General features: G+C 49.6%; 1 protein-coding gene across 1 annotated transcript; it reads right to left on the bottom strand.

The window, feature by feature from the left end:
* On the bottom strand, positions 1–25,768 carry Cfap99 (cilia and flagella associated protein 99). Its single transcript, XM_032915918.1, has 14 exons — positions 25,655–25,768; positions 21,680–21,824; positions 20,621–20,715; positions 16,646–16,758; positions 15,236–15,413; positions 12,832–12,912; positions 12,576–12,650; positions 11,421–11,492; positions 11,107–11,195; positions 9,649–9,853; positions 2,369–2,510; positions 1,996–2,147; positions 264–469; positions 1–103 (listed from the first exon to the last, which is right to left on the bottom strand). The coding sequence occupies exons 1-14, from the start codon at positions 25,766–25,768 to the stop codon at positions 1–3; spliced, it is 1,770 nt and encodes a 589-aa protein (XP_032771809.1).
* Between the last annotated feature and the right edge of the window lie 1,214 nt (positions 25,769–26,982).

Here is a 26,982-nt window from a genome sequence, read left to right as displayed (position 1 = left end):
CTAGCTAACTAGGTGAAGCACATACAGCATAAAGGTTGTGCTTGCAACATTGATGAAGTTGCGTGTCATGGACATGAAAGCCATTGCCACAGAACTGATGATTCTTCCATAAAATGAAAATGGTTACGGTTACTGTAGAGGATTGTCTGGCAGGGACTGGTGGTTGTGGCAAGGGTACCCACAGAGAAAGGTGTATAGCAGGCTTGTTGCTCCTTCGCTCCTCCCACACATGGAGGTGCCTTCCCTGGGACCATGGTACCCACCTCAAGGCTGCGGTCCTGCCCATGGCTGCACGGCACAGTGAGATTTGCTCCACTGTGTTCTGTAGCATTTGGCTTTTGGCTCGTTTGCTCTGGATGATTTGATCCCGCTTCTCCTCTTGCTCTCGTTTCTGGGACTCTTTGAGCAGGGCCAGCCGTTCTCGAAGTTCCACAACAGACATCTCACCTTCCAGACCATATCCTGGGATCTTCCAAATGATAGGAGAGACCTCAGAGCTGGCAGCTGTACAAGCCACTTGCCCTTAATGTCCAAGAAGACCTTTCCTCTGCTTCAGTCTGCCTGTGAAGCCCACATTAGCAGCTCCAGCCTAGAGCCCTTCAGTAGAACTGGACTTCTCAACTGGATACACCTTGCCCTTTGTGTCTAGGTGAGACCCAGCAGTCAATTTGAAGAGTCTCCCAGACCTGCCCTCATGTTCCTGTGAACCTAGCTCTTCTCTGCTTTCTCATGCAGACTGCCGCCTCCTCCACCTCTCTTCTTAGCCCTTGGCTTTTTCTGGCTCTGGACTTTAATACACTTGGGTGCACCTTACTCTCATCTGGAGAGTCCAGGGACCTCACCCTTCTACATGCAGCTCCCCAAATGTCTACCTCCATGCAGTTTAGCTCTCTCCCCTTCAGAGATCCATCTCTGATAGATAGCTCTTTCCTTCAATAAAAACATTCCATCCTGCAGGTAAGAGGGAGGCTCCTAGGACTCAGGAAGCAAAGGAAACTTACAAGGCTTAGGAAGCTTAGGAAGTTACAGGATTCACAAGGCCTGGGAGTGGGGTGGGCTATGGTTATATAGCAAAGATGCTTGCTGGAAAGAGAAAATTCTTGGGCAAGTGCTGTATGGTAATTTCCTCTAAAGGCAAGCAACCAGTCCAGGAGGTATGTGAGGGGAGGCTCGTGAGACTCAAGATTCTCCCCTGCTTTATAAAATGAGTGCACAGCTGCTGAGGAGGAGATACTGACCAATAGGGCTGTCAGAGGAAATTCTCAGACCTGTCAACCTGTCAGGTTGCCTGCAGATTGTGCAGAGAGCTCTTGGGATGCAGCTTTCATGAGCTGTTATCTGTGTTGGGGTAGGTTTTCAGTGACAATAATGCATATGAGCCCTCCTGGTGCCTGTAAGTAATCCCCTGCTGTACCACTGGTGGGAACCCCAACAAATATTGGTTCACTAGGTTGGATTTCATTACCTTGGTCTGTCCAGGGTTCCCTTTCATGGTAAGTAGATGAGTGTTGCATTTCCTCAGGAAAAAGCTCTCATACAACAGCAGGCTGAACTGCCTGCAGATTGTACAGGGAGCCCTTGGGGTGCAGTTTTTCTGAGTTGTTCCTCCAACTGGGGTGAATATTTTGGTAAGCTCACCTTTGAGACATCTGTGCCTCCATAATTAATCCTTCCCCATGCTCCTATATGCAGTCTAAATAAACTCACTGGATCACTAGTTTAGATTAGGGTTGAATTGTTTCATTGGTCTGTGCTTGGTACCATATCAAGGTTAGTGGAAAGGTCACAGAAGAAACTCACCGCCTGTCTTGCTGTAGCACATCCCATAAGCTGAATTCACCCATAGCTAAATCCAACTACCATACTGGGTACCCAAGTGACTAGGGGATTATGGGTAGAAGAAGACCAACCTTTGGCCTTGATGGGAATTCTGTACATGCTGTACCACACAAGGAGGTACCCTGATGTTGAGATCTCCAAGGGCCACAGTCTCACCTCGGTAAGGTCCACCAGCTTCTCCTTGCGTGTGGGCTGTGTCTCCAGTGCACGCAGCTGAGCAATGAGCTCACAGCGTCGCTTCTGCTCCTCTTTGGCTGCCTTTGTGCTATTCTGTAGCAACTCCCGGCTCTCCTCTATCACCTCCTGAACTTGGGAACAAAGTGGGGTGCTGATGAGGACAGTGAATGGTCTAGTGGACATTGGACAGGGAATATACCTCCCAGGAGTGTCTTCTTCAGCCCTTGTCCCCTACCCAGTCCTAGCCTACCCTCCAGGGGCAACACTGCTCACTGACTAAAGTAGCATGTTTGTAATCAAGGAGGACGTAGGGAATGGGGAAGGCCTTGTGGCATCTGACTCCCTGAAGTACCTATCTGCTGCCGGCCCTTCACAAGCTTCATCTGGACTATCTTGACATTCTTCTGTGCCTCCATGACCTGCTCCACCAGCTCTTTCATGGCCTTCTCCTCTTGCAGGCGCCTCTCAGCACGCTGCAGCATTAGCTCGGCCGACTGCTCGGACAGAGGAACCGAAACAGTGAGAACCGGACTGGGCTGGATCTCCCCTTTAATCCAGTCCTAGCCTACACCAGAATTTAGAAGGGCAACCAGCCAGCCCTGCCCTGAGTTCATCCCAGAGCCATCAGCCCCTGGAGAACCTAGTTCCTTTTGAAGTTGGGCCTACTGGGGGAAGTTCCACCTCGTGTCCTTCTTCCTTCTTCCCAGGGTTGTCCTGGGGTTGAGTCTCCACTATTTTGTTGTAGCAGCTCTAGAACCTGATAAAGTAACGTGCTCATAATGAGGAGAGCCTAGTGGGGAGGGTCCAGTAAGAAGCATATGTGCTTAAGATGTCAAAGTGCCTGGGTTTGATCTCCAGAACCAAAGGAAGTGGTGGTACGAGGTTGTTGTGTTTTGAGGCAGCCTCAAGTAGCCTACATTCCCTTGGTTATCCAAGGGATGACCTTGAGGTCCTGATCTTCCTAGTTTTACACAGGAGTGCTGAATTACATGTGTGTCCCACAACTGCCTGGCTGGATAGTTATTGTTCATCCCGAAGATTGAAATTCAGGGTTTCTTCATGCCCTCTCACTGATTTAAACCCTCTGCCCCACTTTTGGAAGGTCACAATTAAGTTGGAGAAATGCTTATATGGAAATATAAGGTATAAGAGACTGGCTGTCTAGCAGGGCTGGTGCATGCCTTTAGTCCCGGCACTTGGGGAGGCAGAGGCAGGTGGATCTCTGTGAGTTTGAAGCCAGCCTAGTCTACAGAGTGAGTTCCGGGACAGCCAGAAATATACAACCTTGTCTCAAACAGACAAACAAAAACTAGCAACGTCAACAATAACAAAAGCCAAAGCACACACAGAGAAAGTTGCTAATAGAATATATAGTCGCTTATATTATTATATTCATATTATATATAGTGATCTCACCAGGTGGTGCTGGGAATCTAACATGGGTCCTCTGGAAAAGCAGCCAGTGTTCTTAACCACTGAACCACCTCTCCAGGACCAACCACACAGCTTTTACAATGTGTAGACCATTGGCATAGCAACCAAGAAGCCTCTGGTCATTGTTTTAACCTGAGATCAACTTCATCTTGCCTGCAATCACGTTGGAGTCCAAAACAACAGGTCTAATGTCTAAACAGTCTGTTGCAACTCTAAGTCAGGTCTTCCCTGGCCTGGGCCCCTAAAACAGATACAGAGATTTTTCGTGGGACCTGAGGTAACCTTTAGGCCTCCCTAAGCTTCAGTTAAATCTTTTCTTTAAAATGTTTTTTGTTGTTTGTTTCGTTTCCTTTGCCAGGCCACTTCCTCAGCTGCACTGACCACAATGAGCAGCTTGGGCAAGGGCTCAAGAACGGGAGTCACCATCAGTGACGGGAAGGACGGAACTGAGAGTCAGCCAAGCAGAGGGCCTGGTGGGGAAGATGAGGCGCTGGGGCTGGGGTGGGCAAGGGGATTGGTGAGACACTTGTGACAGATCCACAGAAAGACTTTTGTTTTGTTATTGCCCGGAAAGTGAGTGGCAAATCATGTTGCTGGCTGAGTCTAGGGGTAGATACCTGGCTGTCTCCTCTGATGGAAGCCTCAGACGTGGGTTCTGCCTGGCGTTGGTGAAGGGCAAGAGGCAATGAACACATCCTTGGTCCAGCTCTTGAGTTCCACCCCAGATCCCCTCACCACAACAGGATAGGATCCAAATAAGGGGTGTTCTTCCTGGAAGCACCAAGCACTGTGGGAGAACTTCAAACACAGAGCTGGGGTGCGGCTCGGTGAGAAAGTTCTCGCCTGATGTGTAGAAGCCTGGACTTAAATGAACATGCTTGGTGGCCTTTGTGTGACTGGAGCCAAGTGGAAAGATGAAGAGTTTGGTAAAAATAGCCCTGTGGCAGCCAGCATGTGAAATGTCTCTCACTAGTGGATTTAGTGTTGAGACCTGCTCTGCTGCGCTGGCTGAAGAGTGAAGAGGGGTCACAAAGTGGGCTTTATTCAGCTATAGTGTACTTATAATAAATAAATAAATAAATAAATAAATAAATAAATAAATAAATAAATAAATAAATGAATAAATAGCCCACCCTTTTTTAAAAAATGTCCACTAACTGGCCCATAAGTTAAGGCTTGGTCCCCAGCCCATGGCAGTGTTAGGAGCTGGCATAATGGGAAAAGGTAGGTTAGGAGGACATAACTTTGAAAAGGGTCCTCTTTATCTTTTTTTTTTTTTTAAAGATTTATTCATTTATTATATATAAGTACATTGTAGCTGTCTTCAGATGCACCAGAAGAGGGCATCGGATCTCTTTACAGATGGTTGTGAGCCACCATGTGGTTGCTGGGAATTGAACTCAGGACCTCTGGAAAAACAGTCGGTGCTCTTAACTGCTGAGCCATCTCTCTAGCCCCCCTCTTTATCTTTTGCTTCCTATAGTTTTGCTACACCATGAGCTTTTACCCCATGTAGAGCTACAGACCCAAAAGAATGGAGTCAATGTACTGCAAACTGAAAACATTTAAGTCAATTTTTTTTCTTTTGAAGTTGATTATCTAGGTATTTTGTTACAGTAATAGAAAACTGGCTAATACACAAATAAATATTTTAAACAACAACTTAAAAAAGCTAGGTGTGGTGATACTGGTCTCTAATCCCAGCAACTGGGAGGTAGAGGTAAGTGGCTCTATGTGAGTTTGAGACCAGCTTGACCTAAATAGAAAGTTCCAGGCCAGGCAGGGCTACATAGTAACCCCAATGAGAAGTGATCTGCTCGGCCCCCAAGTGCTGGGACTACTAGGTCTCTTGACAGCGTATCCCTTGTTGAGTTGTTGGTTTGTCTGTGACGTTGTCTTGCTGTGTGTTCTGTACATGGTGGGCACTTGAGAAGAATGCGGGGTCTTGATGCGGTCTATGAAGTCCATGTCTTCTGCCTCAGTAATAGTACTATGAGTTCTGTTCACGCTAATTTTCCGTCAAGTTGGTCTGGGACTGAAGTTTATTCACTAACCAGTACTGGAGTGGTGTGAAGATGTGACTCTGTCTTCTCTTGCCTGCCTAGGGTACCTTCTGATTGGTTAAAATAAAAAGCCTATGGCCGGGGTTGGGGATTTAGCTCAGTGGTAGAGCGCTTGTCTAGCAAGCACAAAGCCTATGGCCTGCAGTAAGGTGAGACTTCTGAACAGCGGCACTCTGAGAAAGGAGTCAGGTGTGGGAAGATTAGCCACTGAGACAAAGAGGAAGTTGGATGTAGAAACTGAGAAGTGGTAGCCAGCCATGTGGGTGGTCATAGAAAGGCTCATGGTTACAAAACGGCCTAGCCAAATTGACGAGTCTTGGGTTCAGGTAGAAACCTTGTCCTAAAAATGAATGTGGAAGGCCCATAAAATGGCAGAGTGGGTAAAGGCACGGGCATCTTAAGCCTCGCCACCTGAGTTTGGTCCCTGCGACTACATAAAGCTAGATGGAGAAGTGACTCCACAAACATGTCTTCTGACTTTCACATGCCTACTGGGGCACATCCTTTTGCCTAAAATAATTATAGAGAAGTGAAAGTTAAAAAAAATAAGTGACAGGGTTGGGGATTTAGCTCAGTGGTAGAGCGCTTGCCTAGCAAACGCAAGGCTCTGGGTTCGGTCCCCAGCTCCGACAAAAAGAAAAAAGAAAAAAAAAAAGTGACAATGTTGACCTCTGACCTCTATATACATGTGTACACACAGGCACCTGCATTCACAGGTACATAAACTCATATTAGCAAGTATAAGACACACACACACACACCATACATATGTACAAATAACAAAATAAACAAGAGATTTAACATAGCTAAAAACATTATTAATAAGATGGGATTCTGAAAAAAAAACTTCAGTAATCTATAGGAAGGTAAGAAAAAGAAACCGGAGAAAAAAGAGAAAGAGATGACTCAGTGGGTGAAGTGGTGTGGACAGACCTGATGATCCGATTTCAGACTTCAGAATCCCACAAGGCAGTAGAAGATAACTAAGTCCTCAGAGTTATTCCCTGACCTTTACCCTCATGCTCTGCATAAAAACCCAGGAATGGTGGACAAGCACTACTAAAATAATTGTGCTATTTTGGTCTGTACATACTAATTAATACATTAGAAAACAAGGTTAGGGGTTAGGATTTAGCTTTAGTGGTAGAGCGCTTGCCTAGCAAGCGCAAGGCCCTGGGTTCAGTCCCCAGCTCCAAAAAAAAAAAAAAAAAAAAAAAAAGAAAACAAGGTTAAACACAAAACACAAATCTATAAAAAACTCATTCCAAATATGCTATAAAGAAGCTAAACGCCACAGGATAGAAAATATGCCCTGTGCTAGAGCCTACTTCTTTGGGATTCCAGCATAGAGCATATACTCAAAATCAGCTGAGACACATGGCTCATGAACTGAACAACTATTGGATTCTTGGACTTTCTGTCGGTAGACAGCCATGACTGGACTTGCTGGAGCACAGCCTGAAAGTCATTATAATAAATTCCCTTATAGATAGTTAAATAGGCAGGTAGGTAGGTAGGTAGGTAGATAGATAGATAGGTAGATACATACATACATACATACATACATACATACATACATACATACATAGTCTATCAGAGAACCCTAACTATATTCTATTCAGGTTCTATATACTAGATTCTATTTAGAGAACCCTGACTAATATGAACAGACTCTTACTATGTATCCCTGGCTGGCCTGCAACTGGCTATGTAGACCAGGATGGCCTTGAACTCACAGAGATCCACCTGTCTCTGCCTCCCGAGGGCTGGGACTAAAGGTGTGTCTTTGTTACTGAGAGTAATTTTACTGTTGGGACCTGGCCCAAGATGATAAAGTGAAGAATTTCAGAATGTGGCCTAGAGACTGTTTTTGTGGTATTTTGGAGAAAAATGTGGCTGCCTTTTGCCATTGTCCAAAGAATGTGCCTCAGGTTAAGGTGAAAAGGAAGTCTCAAAACAGCCTGGTGTAAATTCTGTTGTGTAGTTCTAAAATTCACTCTTATGAAAAGCATTTTAATGAAAAAAAAGGAAGCTGAGAAAGGAAAAATACAAAATATATGGTTCGATTATTAAAGGGAAGTGAAATACAGCTGAATCCTGTGTTCAAGAATAAATTGAATTAAGGGAGTAGTGACCTTGGGGCAAGATCCCACCCAACTAAATTACTACAGGCAGCTTAGTACAAACCTTTAATCCCCGGAGGCAAAGATAAGCAGATCTCTGAGTTCAAGGCCAGCCTAGAACAGAGCAAGTTCTAGATGAAGAAAAACTTAAATCCAGGTGTGGTGGTACACACCTTTAATCCCAGGAAACGGCATACAGATCTCTAAATTCAAGGTCAATCTACAGAGCAAGATCCAGGACAGCCAAGCTTAGGCAGTGAAGGAGTTAGGAAAGATGAGGCTAGTGATAATGTAATAGAACATGGAGGCCATGTTGTTGCAGCTCCTGCAAGCAGCAGAACTCAGCAGCTTCTGCCATGTGTCTCTGGCTTTATATTTAAGAGGAGAAGGAGATAATTGATGCTGGTTAGCTGGAGCTAAGAAAGAGAGCGGCATCACTGAGGTGAAATCTTCAGAGAAGTGTTTTCTGAGAGCACAAAGAAGCTGTGTTCCAGAGAAAGCCAAGGTTGTACCTCATGCCGCGACTGAACCGGGTAGTGTGTAAGAGTCACCCAGGTGGCACTGGTTTTGAAGGCAAGAAGGGGTCATGGAGAACAGCTGAGGTTGGGCACTGTGAGAGGCCATGGAAGGCCACTGGTGAAGGTGCAGCCTCGGTTGCAATCGATGGCCCAGGACTGAAGGGGTCATGCAAAGGAGTTGAGGCTTGGCACCATGAAAAAAGCCTAGGAGAGAGGTTATTGGTGAGGTCTAGATGCAGTGGAAGACCCCAGTGTATTGGAGATGCCAGTACCATGGAATGATCACCAAGAACAGCAGTGGCAGTGGAGTGAATCAACCTGAAGTTAAACTGCTACAGAGGACAGAGCTGGAGAAGTGAAGCCAGCCCTTTGGGGGATCATGTGTAGATCCAAGACACTGAAACAAGGTGTAACACTGAAGCTGCCTTAGAGACCCAAAGATGTTAAAGATGCCAGAGCCTCCAGCTGTCTGCTGAGGAAAGTGGCTAGCAGGGAGTGGAACCAGCTCAGGAGAAAGAAGTTTGTTGAAGTCAACAAAGATGAAGAAGGAGTTGAAGATCTGAAGACCACTTTGACATCAGACATGGAGATGGTGGAGTGTGAAGTTTGCCCAGCTGGTTGCCGGTCTTAATTTGGGGATTACAGTTAAGTGATTGGATGGATCTTGAAGAGACTTTGAACTTTAGGCTTTTAACTTTGTTGATACTGCTATAGACTATGCGGACTTTGGAAGTTGAACTAAATGTACTTTTTATTATGCTAAGTTTAAGGATGGCCTCCATAGACTCCTGTGTTTAAACAAGCCTTTGGAGGCCGAGGAATGGCACTATTAGAAGGTGTGGCCTTGTTGGAGGAAGTGTGTCGCTGTGGGGGTGGGCTTGGAGACCCTCCTAGCTGTCTGTGGATGCTCAGTCTCTTCCTGGCTTCCTTCGGGTGAAGATGTAGAACTCAGCTCCTCCTGCACCATGCCTGCCAGGATGCTGCCATGTTCCCACTTTGATGATAATGGACTGAATCTCTGAACCTGTAAGCTAGCCCCAATTAAATGTTGTCCTTTATAAAACTTGCATTGCTCATGGTGTCTGTTCACAGCAATAAAACCCTAACTGAGACAATGGATGACCTCCAAGTGTAGCCTTTGAGCTCTGGTTCTCAGTGAGACACATTCCAGGAGAGAAGAAGCTGAAACCGTTGGCCATGGGTGGCCTCTTCACTCCAAGTCCATCAGCCCAGCTAACATGGGTGGCCCCTTCACACAAGATAAGCACCTATCAGCCCAGATAACATGAAAGTCTTATGGACCCCTGGCTGTTGAGGCAGGGATAAAGAAACCATGTCTCTGAAGGTCTTAGTGGGTGGTAACCCGGGGTCACTGCTGCTGCCAGACTAGAGCTAGACATAGCACAGGTGCATGATTTCTCCGCTGATCACAGCTCATGACTCTCAGAAGTCACAGTGTGACCACTCCTGGCCACTCTACACAGTGTGCATCACCTCTTCCTTCTGCTTGTCAGCCTTCTGCTTGTTTTCCTGCACGAGGTTCTGCCGGGCCAAGATGGCCTCCTCGTGGCTCAGCTTTCCCTGCAGCCGCCGGCACTCGCCTGCAGCCAGCTGCTCCTCCAGGTCCTTTGCCTGCATCTTCTTCTGCCACTCAAAGAACTCAGAAAAGTCCCCAGCCCCATCCACAAGTTTGTCAACTCTGGGGAAAGAGAGACAGAGGGGCAGCTATTTTTCCTCCTGTGTTCAGGACCACTAGGAGGCTGCTGGTCCTTCTCTCAGGAATGGACTACTTCAAAGAACTTTCAGCCATACCATTCACCCCCATCCACCACCTACCTGTTTCCATCTGCAGTCTCTCCTGTCTACCAGTCATCTCCCTGCCCTCCCTTCATCTACTTTCTCTGGCTGTTCTTGTCTGTCTGTCTACTTACCAATTCTGCCCACACTTTGTTGCTCATATACTCATCTTTCCAGTCAGCCACCTGAGCTCTCTACCACAGTCCAACTTGTGGACATGAAAGGATACTCATGGGTGGGGTCCGAGGAGCAGAAAAATAAAACAACAAATGTATTAGAGGATTACAATTGGCATCTTGCTGTGTGCGGTCTGGAGGACAGAGCCCTTGGCCTAAGACATTTAGCATCACCTCTAGGTAGAAGGGGACCCAGCAGAAATGAATTAGAAGCTCCCCAGCTGCTGTCCATTGCTGTAGCATATTTGCTGGCTGGTGAAGAGAAATTGTGTGTCCTGGTTTGAGATGGCGGTGTTGAGTGAAAACAGGAGACAAAACAGTAGGGTTGTGTGCTCACTGTGCTGACTAGTGGGGAGAAATGTGTTACTGACAGCTTAGGGAAAACTAAGGTGACTTGGCTTGTTTATTTTGAGACAATCTCTTGCTGTAGTCCAAGCTAGCTTAGAACTCTCCATCCTCCTGCCTCAGCCTTGGGAGAGCTAAGATTAACATGTGGATCACCAAGGGGTTGGGGATTTAGCTCAGTGGTAGAGCGCTTGCCTAGCAAGTGCAAGGCCCTAGGTTCGGTACCCAGCTCCGAAAAAAAAAAAAAAAAAAAAAAAAAAAAAAAAAAAAAAAACAAACAAACCAAAACCATGTGGATCACCAGGCAGGTGGTGGTGGTGCGCGCCTTTAATCCCAGCACTCGAGAGGCACAGGAGGCGGCATCTCGGAGTTCAAGGCCAGTGAGTGAGTTCCAGGACAGCCTGGGTTGTACAAAAAGACCCTGTCTCCACAAAACCAAACCAAAGCAAATGAACAAACAGAAATTGGACCGCCATGCCACGCCCTGGCCTTGCTTATTTCTCAGCATAATCAGCGCTGCTCCTCCTCTCTGCGGAGCAGCCTAATGACAGGCTCCTACGCGAGGCTTTCTCTCGAGGGTAACATTCTTGAGGGTGGGAGGGAAAGAATTAGATAACTCCATCTGCCCCCTCACCTCTGCAGCTCCTTCTCCACCTGCCGCTGGTATAAGGCCCCTTCTCGAAGGATGGTGGCTGTGTTCAGCTTGACCGGTAACTTGTTAGGCTGTGGCAGAGGGGAGGGATGGATGGTAGGTGTCTCAGAAGCAAGTGTCCTGCTGTCAGCTATCAAGCCCTTCCAACATGTCCCCCACCTAGGCATTTCTCTCTGCTTCAAGGGTGAAGCTGCCCGTGAGGTCCTCAATCCTCCACCCCCCACTCAGAGCCTTCCTTGGGTAAGGCAGGTGGGGAGACCCACGATGAGACCTGCTGGACCAGGAGACCCTCTCACCTTGTAGAAGGTCAGATTTGGAGTCCTGCGTATGCTGGGTACGGACTGATGCCACAGCTTCTTCTCTACTTCCTGCAAATCAGGTAGAGGGAGTCTGGCCTCTGGGCCTCCCCGGAACCTCTGGAAAGGCCACCTACTCCTCTCCTCTGTCCCCACTCAGCTCCCCACGCATATGTGCCTACCCTCAGGATATCATCAGTCTTCTGTTGCACTCTAAGCCTTGCTAGGCTGCTGGCTTTCCTGAGCAGGAACATGGAAAGGAAAGGGTGACCCAGACCTAGGTATAGGGGTCCCTAGATAGGATGGCTAGCCTTCTCCAGACTCAGGATCCCTTTCCTCGGTTAGCCACCAGGACTGAGTTTTTGCTGGCCACATTCCTTTTCTTGGGCTAAATGACTGCAGCCTGCCGCTGACTGGGTGGGGTACATGGCCCAGGCACTTCCCAAATGATAGATCCCAGGGTAGATTAGCTGCCCCAGATGGCCCTGCTCCTAAGTGAGTTTCTCTGGAGGACAACTCTTCTTTGTATTGGTCCCTAGTCACCTTTATTTTAGTTTTTTTTTTTTTTGGTTCTTTTTTTTTTTCCGAGCTGGGGACCCAACCCAGGGCCTTGGCGCTTCCTAGGCAAGCACTCTACCACTGAGCTAAATCCCCAGCCCCTAGTTTATTTTTTAAGACAGAAACTCACTATGTCGACCAGGCTGGCCTCAAACTCAAAAAGATGTGGATTGTTCCTGCCTGCCGGAATTAAAGCGGTTCACCACACCCAGCCTTTCTTGTCTTTCTGTGTGGGTTTGAGGAGATGCGTCAGTGGGTAGAGGCACTTGCTACTGAGCCTAAGGCTGAGTTCAATCCCTAGGACCCATAGGGTAGGAGAGAATCCATTTATGAAGCTGTTCTCTAATCTTCCCAAGAGTGCTGTGACACATGAGGCTGCAAGGCAAGGGTGACCTGAACTACTGATCCTTCTCTCTCTGCCTCTGTGTGAGGATTACAGCACCTGCTACCACACCAGGTTTACGTTGTGCTAGAGATCCGACCCAAGGCTTCACGAACGCCAGGCAGACACTCTGCCAACTGAACGACATCCTCAGCCCCAGAAGGAAGAGGTTTATGGTATGAAGTAAATACTACCGTGAAGAAGCTCGACATTACCTGTGCTTGTGGCTCCTTCTGTAACCGGGGCATGGCACACCGTAGCTCTTCCATGTTCGCTTTCAGCAGCAGCTCCTGCCAGGACAGCACATTGTCCTTCCCCGCCCAGCTGAAGCCCTGGGTCCTCAGGCCATTGTGTGTGTGGGTTTGATGGGAGAATGTATGTACCGTCTAAGGTTCCCCATCTTCTCCCTTTCCCCTATTCTTAACAGCCCGATGGGGGTCTGTAGGGAGACAGGGGGTCCCACATGGCCACCTCAGCTGTCCGGCGGTTGTGTGTCTTGATCATCTGCAGAAGCTTCTGCTCCTTGGGCTCCTGATAGGTACTCTGAGGGACCTGGTGGAGTGGCAGAGGGGTGAGTCTGGGCTGAGTGACCATAGAAGAGAAGGTCAGACCAGCAGCAGGCATGGGGTCTAGAGTTAAGTATGGGCTGAGGTGGACAGAGGGAGCTGTAAGGCAAGGGCACTGAGGGCATGCCATTAGATGGATGGGATAGCTAGGGTAGTCAAGGTGTGGGGGGAGGCAGCCAGCTCTTAGGACGCAAGGGGTAAGCAGAGGGTTGGAGAGTGTTAGACATGGGCGCCAAGTACTGACAAGGCTGTGGATTCTCACAAGCACTGAAGTGGACCTCCTAGGTAAGCTGCCTGTGAACGGACCTTAAGGCGTTGGTCGGTCCTCTCAAAGGAGATTCTCAATGCCCCTACAGTAGCTGTGTCCACCAGGGTGAGGGGCCATCCTGTCAGCCTTGAACCCAAGATTCCTGAACCTGACCCCTGAGTCCTCGCCTTCTTTCTTCTCTGCATGTTGTACAGATACAGCCAATTCAACTCCTACAAACACACGCCCTCATCTTCCTCCAACCGTCCTGTCCCCAGGCTTGATGGTCCTCACTGGAGACCCTGGTGCTGTCTTTTCATTGCCCACACTAAGGCCTCTCTCTCTGTGGCTGTGTTCCTCACACCCATAGCCATCTCCAGCCTTGTCCACCTGCTTCAAAACGTTCTACAAAGGGGCCCGCATTCTTGACTTCTTTCTTCCTGGCAGCCAGGAGGAGCTGTGTGGGTCCCAGCCCACCTGATTGTGTGTCCTATCTCTGCTCCTCACAGCTGGAGTGTCACCTCTTGCCTTCTTCCCTTCCTTGCTGCTCTGTGACCTCTCCTGGCTGCCCTCCAACTTTGGGCATGGAAGGCCTGGGGCTAGCGCATATTATTGGCTCACACTCAGGAGGGGGAAGGGAGTCGTGGCCATGGTCAGAGCATGGAGGGTGTTGCATATGGGCTTTGCAAATACAGAAGTGAGCTCAGGGAAGCTATGTCACAGTGAGGGGACAAGCAGAACTGTCCCTCAGCCAAGCAGAACAAACAGAGGGAGAGGCAGCTGGCAGGACTGGTTCTTGAGGAACTGGCAGTAAAAACATCAGAGACCCTGAAGATGGGGTAACTGTGGAGTTGCTTAGCGACAAAGCCCTGGTGACCTATCTACCCATCCATCTATCTGATTACTCATCATCTATCTACTACCCATATAGCTGTTTCTCCATCTCTCCACTCATCCATCTGCATCCATCCTGCAAGTATTTACTGAATGTCCTCTCTGAGCCACCTGTGCTGGGAATATGACAAATAAAATGGACGTAGAGCCAGATGGTGAGGTAAACAGTAGCCAGAGGTATGGAGAAAAGACAGGTCAAGAAGAAAACCGAGCGGGGACCCAGCGGAACTGAAGCCTCATGAAAAAGCTTCTGGAGTTGAGAGATGTTCAGTGAGTCCTGAGAGATGGGAGAGACAGGCTGAGAGGTGGACGCTCCATCTCTAGTCCTTCATTCTGTGAGGACCGCACTGACCTAGGAGGTCCACGTCAATGCTTTTGAGAATCCACAGCCTAGTCAGGACTCAGCACCCAGAAAGATGGTGAACAGCTCAGCCATGAGGCCTGAGCTGGACCAACCAGACTTTTCTGAATAGTTCCCGTCCTAGACAATGTTCAGTGTAGACACAAGGCCTGGATTAATTTCTTTAAAACTGAAATGATACTAAGTTAGTCTAAAGATGAAATTCACTTACAGAGGAGACTAGGGTACAGGTAGTCACAGAGAAATGGAGCTGGAACCCTGATCAACCTCTACCTGAAGCCTATCTCTAATATTAGTTCTCTATTGTCTAAGCCAGTCTGAGCCGCACTTTTCTGTACTTGCAGTTCAGAACATCCTGACTGCTAAGTTAGAGACAAACAGGAGATTGAGAGACCTCCAGCAGAGGAGGTAGACATGAGCTTCCCTGAGAAGGAGCTCATCATTTCTGGGGCTCATGCTGACACACCTCATGCTGACACACCTCATGCAAAGCCGAGACAGTGTGACTTTCAAGTGTACTACCTTATGGGGAGGGTGAGCACCATGGCTAATGGTGAACTCCAAGCATAATCCAGACAGGTCTGAACCGATGGCTAGGCAGTGTATCCCTTAGCACCTCCTGTTTGGGTCCAGAATATGACAGGCCAAATTCCCTCTGTGTGTGTGTGGGATGTGGATGGATTGGGGGTTACCGAATGTTCCCGTCCAGTCCAGTCCACCCTTGACCTTGGAGAAGCCTAATGACCTTTACAGCCTGTTCTCCCAGTCTGAACATCCTGGTGATACAGGAACAAATGTCCAACTCACAGGTTTTGACTTGGGGATAGTGGGGACAGGCTCAGGCATTGTAATGGCGCGGGGCCTTGGGACAGTCAGGTTGAATTCCTTGGGCACTGTGAGTTTGGCCTTGGTCTTCGAGAGAGGAATATGATCGGATGGCCCTCCCTCCAGTTGTTTGATCAGCTCCTGGATCTCTGGCTGCCATCTGGAAGGGGAAAGTGGAGAAGGCCTTAGAGTCACATCCTAAGCAGGTCACCAAGAAACTGGCCCCAAGTGCTCGGTTGTCCTTCAGGGTGAGTTTTTACTGACTACCTTGTGGGCACAGTTCAACCACACCTCAGTACGTGCATTAAGTTTCTCTTTACATGGAGACCCAGGGGACAGAGGCACTGGGAGGCTGAAACATCTCCACTGCGGGGATGTGGGGATCTCTGAGAGTGAGCAGGAACTGGGGTGTGGAGCGAATCTGGGCAGTGCATGTGATACTGGTGGAGGTAGCCGGAAGCAGAGGAAAGAAACTGGGAATGGGACAGGGATGTTCTGGAGCTTCACTGTTGATGGCAGGGGAGTGGAACTGTGTGGGTTGGGTGGAGTGAGGGTCACATCGTGCTAAGGGACAGCCAACTGTCCTTGGGTCCTGTGGAGCAGGGGTTTCAGAAGGGTCTTGGTAGGTGGTCCAGAGGTCTACAAACCCCCTTTCACTACCCAAACCTTGAGTGGATCCAGCCCACCATCATCAGCCTATTCAGTGTTTCCTCCTGTGGGGCTCATCAAGAGTGACTTGAAATACTTTTCTGCCTTATCCTCAACCAGGACAACCCAGTGAGAGTGAGGCTGCCATGAGGGTTACCAGCGAGGGGCTCTCATAAGGCCATGGCTGGACTTGGCCTCCTAGAGTAGGTATGGGGAAGCAGCTGGAGGCTTGGAACAGGGCTGGTCCCAGAGAGGGCTGGGAGGCCTGTGCTAAGTGTGGAACTAGCAGTCCCCCCATTTTGGGAGTTTAATTGCTAACAGTGGGGATCATTTGGGACAGAACAACTCTCCTTGGTAAAGGATTAGCTCAGAGGACCCCCACTTTGGGACCACAGCCTCCTAAACACAACTGGTACATAAACAATTGGCTTGGGCCCAGCCTATCTGTCTGCCTGTCCCCAGGAAGACAAGATGATGTTCCTTCTTCCCCTTGCCTTCTCAGAAGGGAGGAATCTGGGAGATTCCCTACTTCATCTTGCTGTCCCTGCCACAGACTGTGGTAGGTAGATTTACTACACCTCTGACCTCTCATCCTAACCTGCAGCATGATCTAGCCTCTCACAAGACTTCAGTGAGCAGGAAAGGAATGAGGAGACCCCTGCCTCATGCTCTGAGGCACCTGGAGTGGATGCAAGATGATTTTCAGAGACCCAAATGCCACAGCTGACCCCACAGCTGACCCACCTCATCAGAGGGTCAATCCAGTTCTCTGTCACATGGTCCGTTTCGTAGATGAGGCTCCACTCGTCTTTGATCCATGAGCACAGGTTGAAGGGGTTAAAGAAGAATCTGAGGAACTGAGGCAGGAAACCCTGAGCAGCTCAACAGTGCTCTACCACCCACTGCTCCTCCAGCCCCTCACAGGAGCCAGAACAGACATGATACTGTTGTGATGCCCACTGACGGACACTCATCAAGCTTCTAGTCCTGGAAGGCCCCTTGCTCACTCCTGGGCAAGATGCTGCAGGGAGACATGGAGGGCTGCCTGCCATCACCCGCCCTGCCCCATTACATGGGCATCTATAATTCTGGGAGAACTATTTCCTGTGCCCCGTAACCCTGCCACTATAGCATTGCTGGGGCAGGGTGGGGAGAGCCCTCAGACCTAGGAAGGTGGGTTTCACTCAGTCCCACAGTGAGTGTCTGATCTCAGCACCAGGACTGAGGCTCCAGCCCTAGTCAGGGGCTGCACAGTGTGAAGCCTATGATGCCTTCAGATGGCTCAGAGCCAGTCCTAGGAGATTACTAGTGCTACAAGCTTCCCCTGGCGGCTTCTCAGCTTTTGGTTCCCAAATCTGAAGTTTTGGCCCAGGGCCAGTGCCTTCCAGCTTCTTTTTTTTTTTTTTTTTCTCCGGAGCTGGGGACCGAACCCAGGGCCTTGCGCTTCCTAGGCAAGCGCTCTACCACTGAGCTAAATCCCCAACCCCGCCTTCCAGCTTCTTGATGGAGTCAGCTGCTGTAGGGAGCCGGAAGGTGACTTTACACAGCACAGAGCTGTCAGCAGGTCAGGAGGGACGGGCTCAGTCCTATGAGGGTCCCTGCTGTCTGGGACAGTCTCAGGTCTTCAGCCCCCAACTGGGGGATGACCAGGCTTGAATGCCCTGCAGCTGCTCTTAGAGGGACCCAAGAAGCTGCAAACATACCCAAGCCCAGAGGGTCTTGTCCAGTTTAGAGGATTCCTGAAGACTATTTGATGCAGACCTTTCAGAAGCAATCAGAAGGGGCAGCCAAAAGCTATGGTTACATTTATGCCATTATCCTGTTTGCAGGACCAAGGACCACATGTCAAAGCCCAGGACAGCTTTGTAGTGACACAAAACATGCAGCTAGTTCTTGGAAGTCCCAAATGTACTTGGGGGATGACTTTGGAAGTGCATGACCACTGAGAGGACCATGCTGAGCAAGGTTATGACCATTCCGTGCCTCTGGGCACACTGCCTCCCAGTGTAAGCACTGTCCTCCCCAGCTTCATCCTTACCAGCCTCGAGCTTCCTTGTGGCCTGTAACACTGTTCTTCACAGAGGCTTCCAAGGCCTCCTTCTAGAGCTTTCTACAGCTCCCCACATGGCAGCCTGCCCACTCTCCTCACTCATCCCTGTGGCCTCTCCCACCTTCTTGGCCCTTGCCCATGACCAGTGTCCTGTCACTCTTTTCTAATCTCTCAGCTGTCAGCCATGCACCTGAAGGTGAGACTGGCTTCTACAGCTGCCCTCTGGGGTTCCCGCCTCCTTCCTGCTGGCTCAATCCAATTTGGGCACATCCTGTGTTTTTTTTCTTCCCATTTCCTCATTCCTCCCCTCATGCTCACATGAGCATCTCAGCAGAGCCAAAGCCATCTTTCTCACTGGGATGTGGTAGGACAGTACTATTAGAGACCATGCAAGAGTGAGGAATGGGAGTGGGGGCGCGGCTGGAGAGATGGCTCAGTGGTTAAGAGCACTGACTACTCTTCCAGAGGTCCTGAGTTCAATTCCCAGCAACCACATGGTGGCTCACAACCATCTGTAATGGGATCTGATGCCCTCTTCTGGTGTGTCTGAAGACAATGACAGTGTACAGTGTACTTACATAAAACAAATAAATGAATCTTTAAAAATATGTATAAGTATATAAAATAATATATAATTTGATATTAAATATATGAAATAATAATTTAAAAAAGAGTAGGGAATGGAGCTTCCCATGGGTCTAAGAAAGCCCTCTGATTTGGGAGAAGGAGATGGCTCACTAGTTAAGAGCAAATACGGCTTTTACAAAAGACCAGAGTTCTGTTCCCAGCACCCATGTCAAGTTGGCCTATAACTCTACTCCAGTTGACCAAGGCTCAGGAAACTCTGAGGGCTCCCAAATGTGCGCATATCTATACACTGATACATATACATATATCTTCAATCCCAGCAATGGAGAGGCAGATCTCTCTAAATTTGAGGCTAGCGTTATTTATATATTGAGTTCCGGGGCAGCCAAACTACATAATGAGACTCTATAATAAAGGAAAAAAAGGGGTTGGGGATTTAGCTCAGTGGTAGAGCGCTTGCCTAGCAAGTGCAAGGCCCTGGGTTCGGTCCCCAGCTCCAAAAAAAAGAAAAAGGAAAAAGAAAAAAAAAAAAGGAAAAAGAAGGCTTTTACCATCTGGCAGGTTTTGGTGCATGGGTGTGGGGTTCCTGGGTGCTAGAACTTCTAGCTTTTCCACCTGCAGTCTTGGAGTGCATCCCCTTTGGAAGCCACAGACCAAGAAACTGCCTTCCAACCAACCTAGGCCGGAGATGCTCACAGCTATGTAAGACCAGAACACAGCAGCAGCAGCTCTTGAGACAGACCACACTACTGCCAACTTCACATGGCTTCTTCTAATCTCCAAAACAGGTAGAGGGACCCTAATGGGACCAGACTCGCCCAGTGGGGCATGGAGTATGGAGGGGGGAAGAGGAAGGCCTTGTACTGGCCACCATCCAACCTCTGCTGCTTTGGTCCCTGGAGTTTTCTTTCTCTTTGGACCTCACACAGGCTAAGGAATTATTATACGGCTGAGGTTTCGCTTCGGTCTTTCTCTTTTTTCATTTCTCCTTTGACACAGTGACTCAGGCTAGCCCTCCTCGCTCGGCCTCCAGAGCACCTGGGATTACAGGGGTCAAGGCCTGGCTCACATGAAGGTTTTGTGGGCTATTGGCATGAGTCTGCAGAGCTCCATGGGGTGGTCAGTGACCAGGTTCTGGCCTGGGGTCACTATTGGGGGTTGTCCTGGTGTTACTCATGTTCTGCTAACTCTGCTTCCTCAAGAGGGGCTGCCCCACAACGAGGAGTAGATCACACACTCAGGGGATTTCATGTGAATCTTCTCCCCATTCTAACTGGTCAAACAAGGCTGGAGCCTGTGCTTGGGCAATGGAAAGGAGAGGTGGGGCTGGAGGTCTTGGAGGGACTGTGGCCGAAGGAGACGGGAGGGAGGAAGAGGAGACGGAGGCCGATGTGGAGCAGAACCATATGGCTGCGAGGAATCGCAAGTAGCAAGGGTCTCAGAGCTGGGGAATGAATTAGTAGAGTGATAGGCCTGCCCAGTCTAAGCATATAGCTTTCAATTATAACTGGGTTGTGTATGTTTTTATATGGGCTTATTGGGGTAAGAAACTACTGCAAATGGTCACTGCACATCCCGAGAACAGACAGTATGTGGTCTACACCCCCAAGCGTTTGGTGAGTCACCACCGCGGGACCAGGGCAGGAGGTACGGTGCAAGTTTGCTCAGTAGTCATTCTGGATTCCAGCACAAGGCAGCAGAGACTGAGCCAAGAACAGGCCATGCTGAGTGTGGCGCTGGCCAGGGCAGTCCCAAAGCATCTCCCCAAAGATGCCATCGATTTTACTCCTTGCTCATAAAAACGAGGTCTTTGCTTGAAATAATTCTGGTTGTTTATCTGTCATGGGATACTTATGTTTATGTGCAGGTAGGAAGGCCTGTCGTTCACAAACCAACCAGACAGACTTCCCAAAGACAGGCAACATTGTCCTATGGAGGGGGGGGTGTCAGCTGGTATTAACCAGTTTCTCCAGCCAGAGGATGAAAGGTGGGACGGGTCAGACACGCATCTGGCTCTGGTTCTTGTTTCCCCGGGCTGGCAGCCTCACCCGCAGTGCTGTGGTAGGGACAGTGGGGCTCACCTTGCAAACCTTAGCCACAGGCTGGGACTTGATGATGCTGCAAAAGAGCTGGAAGCCGAGCTCATCCAGCTGGAAGATGGCCAGGTAGCAGATCACTGAGGAGAGAGGTGGTGTGAGGAGTGCCCGGCTGCCCTGCAGAGGGGCTCTGTGTGTGACCTTGGGAGAATGCTGCAGCTGCTCAGAGTCTTGCTGGCACCTCCTTCTGTCAGGGCACATAAGGACAGGCCCACATGGCAACTAGTGCTTCACGCTCAGTGATCGTAGACCCTGGCTGCTCCAGGCTTTTAGCCTCCACACACACGGCACCGCATGTGGTCAATTCTCAGAAATCCCGGGATCTCTCCGGGCTAAGGTGATATCATCTCCACTTCTGTCCATTTTGTGAGCTGAGTCACTTTGAGCCTTTGGGTGTGGCGGCTCATCTCTATCGGAGCCAGGCAGTTAGGGCCAGCCCAGCTTTGTGCCCGCGCCCGTCTCAGCCCACCAGTATGCAGTAGCCCTTAGCTCTCCACTTCCCTAGGCTGCAGCAAGGCCAACAGTAGATCCCAGGGCTAGATCCCTCTCTGCTCTATGGGTAGCCCTAGCCAGCAACCACAGACACTGTGTTCTGTAAGTGTGGACAGTGAACAGAGGTGTTTCTCATATTGAATCTCTCCCTGGATGATCCAGAATAGCATAGGCCTATTCTCTTCACAGGCGACAGACTATTTTGGCCCAAGCTGCCCTCAGGGGTATTTTCTCTCAGGTAAGTGGCTGGGAGTCCAGAGTTTGCACGGGGCAGCAGGATCCATGTCTGCTTCCCCTAGGCCCCAGTTTCCCCATCTGTGAAATGAGAAAATACATCTAAGCTGGGCCAGACACTTATGGGCACCCAGGAATCAAGGAGGGAAAGAACTAAGGCAGACACAGGAGGAGCTGCTGTGTCCTGAAGCTTGCCTGCTTGCTGGCCTCTTTCAAGTCAGCCTGTCAAGGGTCTGTGGCTAGCTTCCTCTCGAGTCCCTCTCTGCAGTGGGCAGCGGGCCTGGGCCTCATGGACATGTGGAGAGCGGATACACGCACCCTCAAAGAGGCTGTAGTCAGACCACAGGCAGAGCCGGCCATCCCGTGCGTAGAAAGCATCCACCACGATGGTCAGTAGCTTCTGGTATTCAAGGCAGCCAGACAGAACCTCCAAAACAAACCCAAGCTTCTGGGGGGTCAGAGTCTGAAAAGGAAAGCCAAGAGAGAGAGCCCTCTAGGACCAGGAGATCAAGGACATAGGTAAGGGACAGTTACTCCCACATGGCTGAATAGAGGCCAGATAGTTCAGCTGTCCTAGAAAAGTGGGCAATGACCACAGTGATGGGGGAAGGCAGGACCTCCAGGGTGAATGAAGGCAAAGCGGGTCTAAAGACAAAATAAGCACGGAAAACAATGAGACGATACAAACACAGAAGGACAAGTGTTGTGCATTCTCCTATATGAGGATGGGTGAATCCACAGAGACAGAAAGAACGGCAAGCAGGTGGCAGGGGAGGGGACAGGGAGCCAGGCAGCTGGTATTTCATGGGGATGGAGTTTCAGGTCAGGAACATTAGAGGTTATGGAGATGGGTGGATGTGATGGCTATACAACCCCGTGAATGGGCTTTGTGCCACGTGAAAATAATCAAAAGTTGGTCAAAAGTATGTCGTGTGCACTTCAACACAACTTCATTTCTAATGAGGAATAAAACATTCTCCAAAAGGATGCTGAACGATTAAGGGAGATCTGCGAGAGCTTGTCTTGAATACAAAGCGGGATGGGAAGTGCTAGTTGGTCGCAGTAGGAATTCTGTTCCCCAGGCCAGGCCTAGTGGTTGGTACACACCTTTAATCCCAGGACTTCGGGTGGAGGCAGGCTGAGTTCCAGGCCAGCCAGGACCACAGAGAAACCATCAACCATCAGGGTGCAACCACTGCCCCATCGCCCCACCTCTAAGCAGTGCACTGCAAGACCTTCACCACAGAAGCCTCTGGGGGACAATTCAGACCCAAATGAAGGGGTGACCTCTGTGTGTGTGTGTGTGTGTGTGTGTGTGTGTGTGTGTGTGTGTGTGTGTGTGTGTGTGTATGTGTGATACATGTTAATTATTTTTAAAAGTAATTAGGGGTTTCAAATTGAGGTTTGAAAAGTAATTAAATTTTGGAGGAAAAGGAAAATGAGGTGGTGTCTATAGTGCTAACCCTGAGAGGGTTGGTGGACGCTCGATGCTGAGCCTTTCCATAAAGCAATTCAGGGAATTCACACTTTAAATCATGACCCTTAACAGAGACCCTTAACTTCTGGGAACTTAAGGGAACCTTCCACAACCTGAAAGTGTCCATGTGCACACATCAGGGGAAGAGGTCTGGACAACAGCATGGACAGGAACCAGGGGCCAGCAGCAGGGTGACCAAAGGGTCAAGCATCATTGCTCCGTCCCACAGACCAGTATGATGCAGTCATTAAAACAACCTATGCTAAGATTTGCAAGAGGATGGCAAAGTAGCACAAACCACAGTGAAGCTATGGGCTATGACTCTATCCATTGAATGCATCTGCCCCTTCTCTCTGCTCCTCTGCACTCATATTTCCTCACAGTTGGCCACCTCTTTAAACTTCTCCTTTTCTCATATTGCTGCAAACCCCAGAGCTATCTGGCTGCCTGTGTTCTTGTTAGTCCAGCCCCACAGCATCTTTTTATGCTAATACCCATTTGTCCACAGTCTGGGCTCAGACAAGACATTTTTCTGCTCACAACCAACCTCCCCATGGGCTAGCCACACAAGACTGAGCAGCCAGGTCTGAAGGTTAGGCACACAGGCCCTGTTGGCCTTCCTGTCTATTCACTCCCAGTGACAGGTCCGGAACCTGGGCTGTTGGGGTCTCCTCTTGGTAGGTCCCTCTGCCCAGGAAGCCCTATCCTTCATCCTGCTGCTTCTCAAAGTTGGACTCTTTGCCACTTCCTGGCCGCCATGCTCTGTGCTGCCAGCCAAGCTGGCCCAGGTGAACGCAGGCAAATGCAGCTGAACCCACGCTCTGTGCTGCCAGCTGTAACTTAGCTTCATTTACTAGTACATCCAAATAAGGTCATATCCACATTAAGACGTTCCATGTACTTAAGGTATACGGTCTGCCTCTCATATGCCCTGTCCTGAAGCCTTCTGTCAGCCTCTGCCTAGCGGTCTAGGGGTTGTGTAACTTTGTGGCATCTCTGGCCTTGACCTGACAGTCAGTATATTACAGCAGGTTTCTGACGGCTGGAGATGAAAAGTATTGTTCAAACTGGGTCAGTACCCAGGGCTCCAAACCATGTTGGCTTCAGAAGGGCTTTGGCAGAACCTCAAAGACCAACGTCTGAAGCAGGAGCTGCCTCTGTGCCTGAGGTAGAGATCAGCTCCCTCCACTGCCACCAGCTCACCGGATGGTGTCATGGTGCTAGGCTTCTCATAGAAAGGCACACGGATGGTCACGACTTTGTGAATTGCCAAGTTACAGCCAGGACCCATTAACGTTAATCTATTGGTTGTTAACCGAGAAAGTGCCTCAAACTAATTATCAACTGCTAAAACTCACTTTTCTGCAATGGTCATCAAAGACGAACAATACTAACTTCTCTCTGCCTTGCTTGAAAGAAAAGGCTCTTCTTCTAGAGGGCCCTGAATGACTCAGCAGTCCACGGAGCATGTCGGGGAGTCCAAGTGGGTGGGGGGAGTGGCGAGGACAGCGGAGGAACAACTGGATGGTACAAAAAGGACCAGAAGGGGGTTGGGGATTTAGCTCAGTGGTAGAGCGCTTGCCTAGGAAGCGCAACAAGGCCCTGGGTTCGGTCCCCAGCTCCAAAAAAAAGAACCAAAAAAAAAAAAAAAAAAAAAAAAAAGGACCAGAAGGCAGTATGGCCAGTGGAGGGGACATGAGGATAGCTGGGAAGGCACAGTGGAGCAGAGAGGCTCTGAAGAGAGGACCTCTGTGTCATGTCTGTGGGGCCATGAGGGTAGAAGAGGGCAGTGCTCCAACAGAGAGGCAAGAGGGAGCTTTTGCGGTGCATAGGACAAGGCCTATACCAGGGCTGAGGTGGGGTATGGGGTAGGGGATGCCTCACCTGAGCGAAGAAGGGACACAGTTCTTGATGACTGAGGTGAGCTGTCTGGGGACCCATGGGGACCGAGAGACTATATATGCTCTAGACCAGACATATATGCTACTTACCATTGGATGAAACAGTCTAGGGTTGGGGAGAGAGGTCCGTGCTGGATGGAGGAACTGTACCTATCAGCAGGTAGGGTGACTCTCTCCTGAGTACCCTGACAAGGAGAGGCCGAGGCCTCTGTGGGAAGGAGACTCAGAACAGGTAGTGTTCAGAGAGCCAGTCAGAATGCTACAGAGCTGCTGTGTAGGAAGGCAACCTGGGCAGAGTTGGAGGGGGGTGGGGGTGTGCTCTGGAGATTTAACCATCCAGAACTCACTCAGAAGTGTAGCTGTCACTGTGACAGGATCAAGTGGAATATTCCAGAGCCATGCTCTGCCTGTCTGCCTGTCTCACCTTCTGCAGTGGGACGTGCTGCTGCTGTCTGGATGTCTCAGCTTCCAGAACCTTGAAAGCTACATTCTGTATAGTTTTCCTAACCTCAGGCCTGTTATAGCAATGCTTATAGACTAAGGGTGGAAGCACTCAGTAGGGCCCAGACTCTCTACTGGAGGCCTCTTCAGCTAGACACAACCCACCTTGAACTGTGGCCTTAGGTAGGTCTCTGCCTCCCTCACTGCTCCCGTCCAGTCACAGCTCTTCCTACGAGGGGCTGCCTGCTATAGTCCATCAGGGAAGTCCTGCAGCTCAGGGTAGAGCCAGCTCTCGTGTGCATTTTGGATGCTGGGACCCTTCTCATGGCAAAGGGTTTCTACGGAAGGACCGCTGCCCTTCTAGAGAGCCTTGCCTGACACGTCTCCCCAGAGGCAGGAATGGATCTCACGCTGTTCACTAGAAAGTGAAGTGTGGTCTCCCAGGACCCTGTGTCTCTGCCGCCCTGACCGTACCTGCTGTAAGGAGGTGAACACTGTCTCCAGGAATTGCTCAGGATTGTCCTTCTCAGGCTTAAACTTGTCGAGCTGCTTCACCACAGTCTCAATGCATTTTTCATAGTAGGCCATCTTTGGATCAGGGTCCTAAAAGAAACCAACACTAGTCACATCCTTCATAGCCTCTGAGTTGCCTCTGAGTTTAGCTGTGGGCAGGAGTGGTCGCAGGCCCCTTACCTACACCAACAGGAAGCCCCCGAGGGTTCTGGGTTGAACAGTGAGGTTTTGGAGGTATGGGTTTGGACTCAGGTGAACTCAAACTCACTATTTGATTAGTTCATCTCAGGCCTCTGTCTGTTTGGCCTTGGTGAGCCCACAGTTAAGTCATTGACTGCACAGCCCCAGCCTTAGCCCTCTCTGCCCTAGGTTTCAAGGCAGCCAGCAACACCCAGCTGAGTGCTGGGTGACTCCTGGGATGGGCTCAGGTCAGAAAGCAGGCCAGGTGGGTGGCTGGTTCAGCAGGTTCTACCCAGAGCAGGCAAAGATGACAGACCCAGGAAAGGCTGTGGCATGTGAATAACGTGGCCCATGCTCACACACACAATAAACAGAAACGGTAAGACACATTGGCTAAAATAAAAAATAAATAAGTGGAGGAGAACTGAACCCACCCTGCATCCACCCCTCTGTTTCCTAACTGCACAGGTGATGTGGCGGCTGCTTCAGGTTCCTGCCGCCTCAACCTCCTCTTGGGATGGGCCGTGCCTTGAACTGTGAGATTAAATAAAACCTTTTCTCCCTCGAGTTGCTTTTGTTAGTACTTATCATAGTAACAGGAAAAGAAAGCAAGGTCCTCAGTGTGGAGGCCAGTCCTGGCCAGCCACGCCGGGCCTAGCGGCCGATCTTTGAAGATCAAGGAGCTACTCTAAACACCAATGAGAGTTTAAGAAAGACAAGAGAAAGAGGACAGGAATATGCTCAGAACAGAAGGATGTCCAGTCAGGGCATGTCAATGCTCTTGGTAGGCATCAGGCATTAGCATTAGATCCAGAGGGTCATCTGCCAAAGGTCCTGCTTGACCCCTGAGCAAGTCCAGAGAGGAGCAGGCATAGTTTGGGAAGCTGAGGTTGAATCCAAGGGAATGTGATTGTGGAGGAGATGCAGATGGCTCTGTGTAAGGGTTCTCATCCTAATGCTGCAACCCTTTAAGCCCCAACCATAAAACCATTTTCATTGCTATTCCATAGCTGCAATTCTGCTAATGCTACGAATTGTAAGTATCAGGATATCTAATGTGTGATCCTGTCAAAAGGTTGTCCTACCTCCAAAGGGGTTGAGACACACAG

The sequence above is a fragment of the Rattus rattus genome, chromosome 11 (assembly GCF_011064425.1).
Source record: "Rattus rattus isolate New Zealand chromosome 11, Rrattus_CSIRO_v1, whole genome shotgun sequence".
Classification (NCBI taxonomy): Eukaryota; Metazoa; Chordata; class Mammalia; order Rodentia; family Muridae; genus Rattus; species Rattus rattus.
This window is presented reverse-complemented; position numbering and strand designations above follow the sequence as displayed.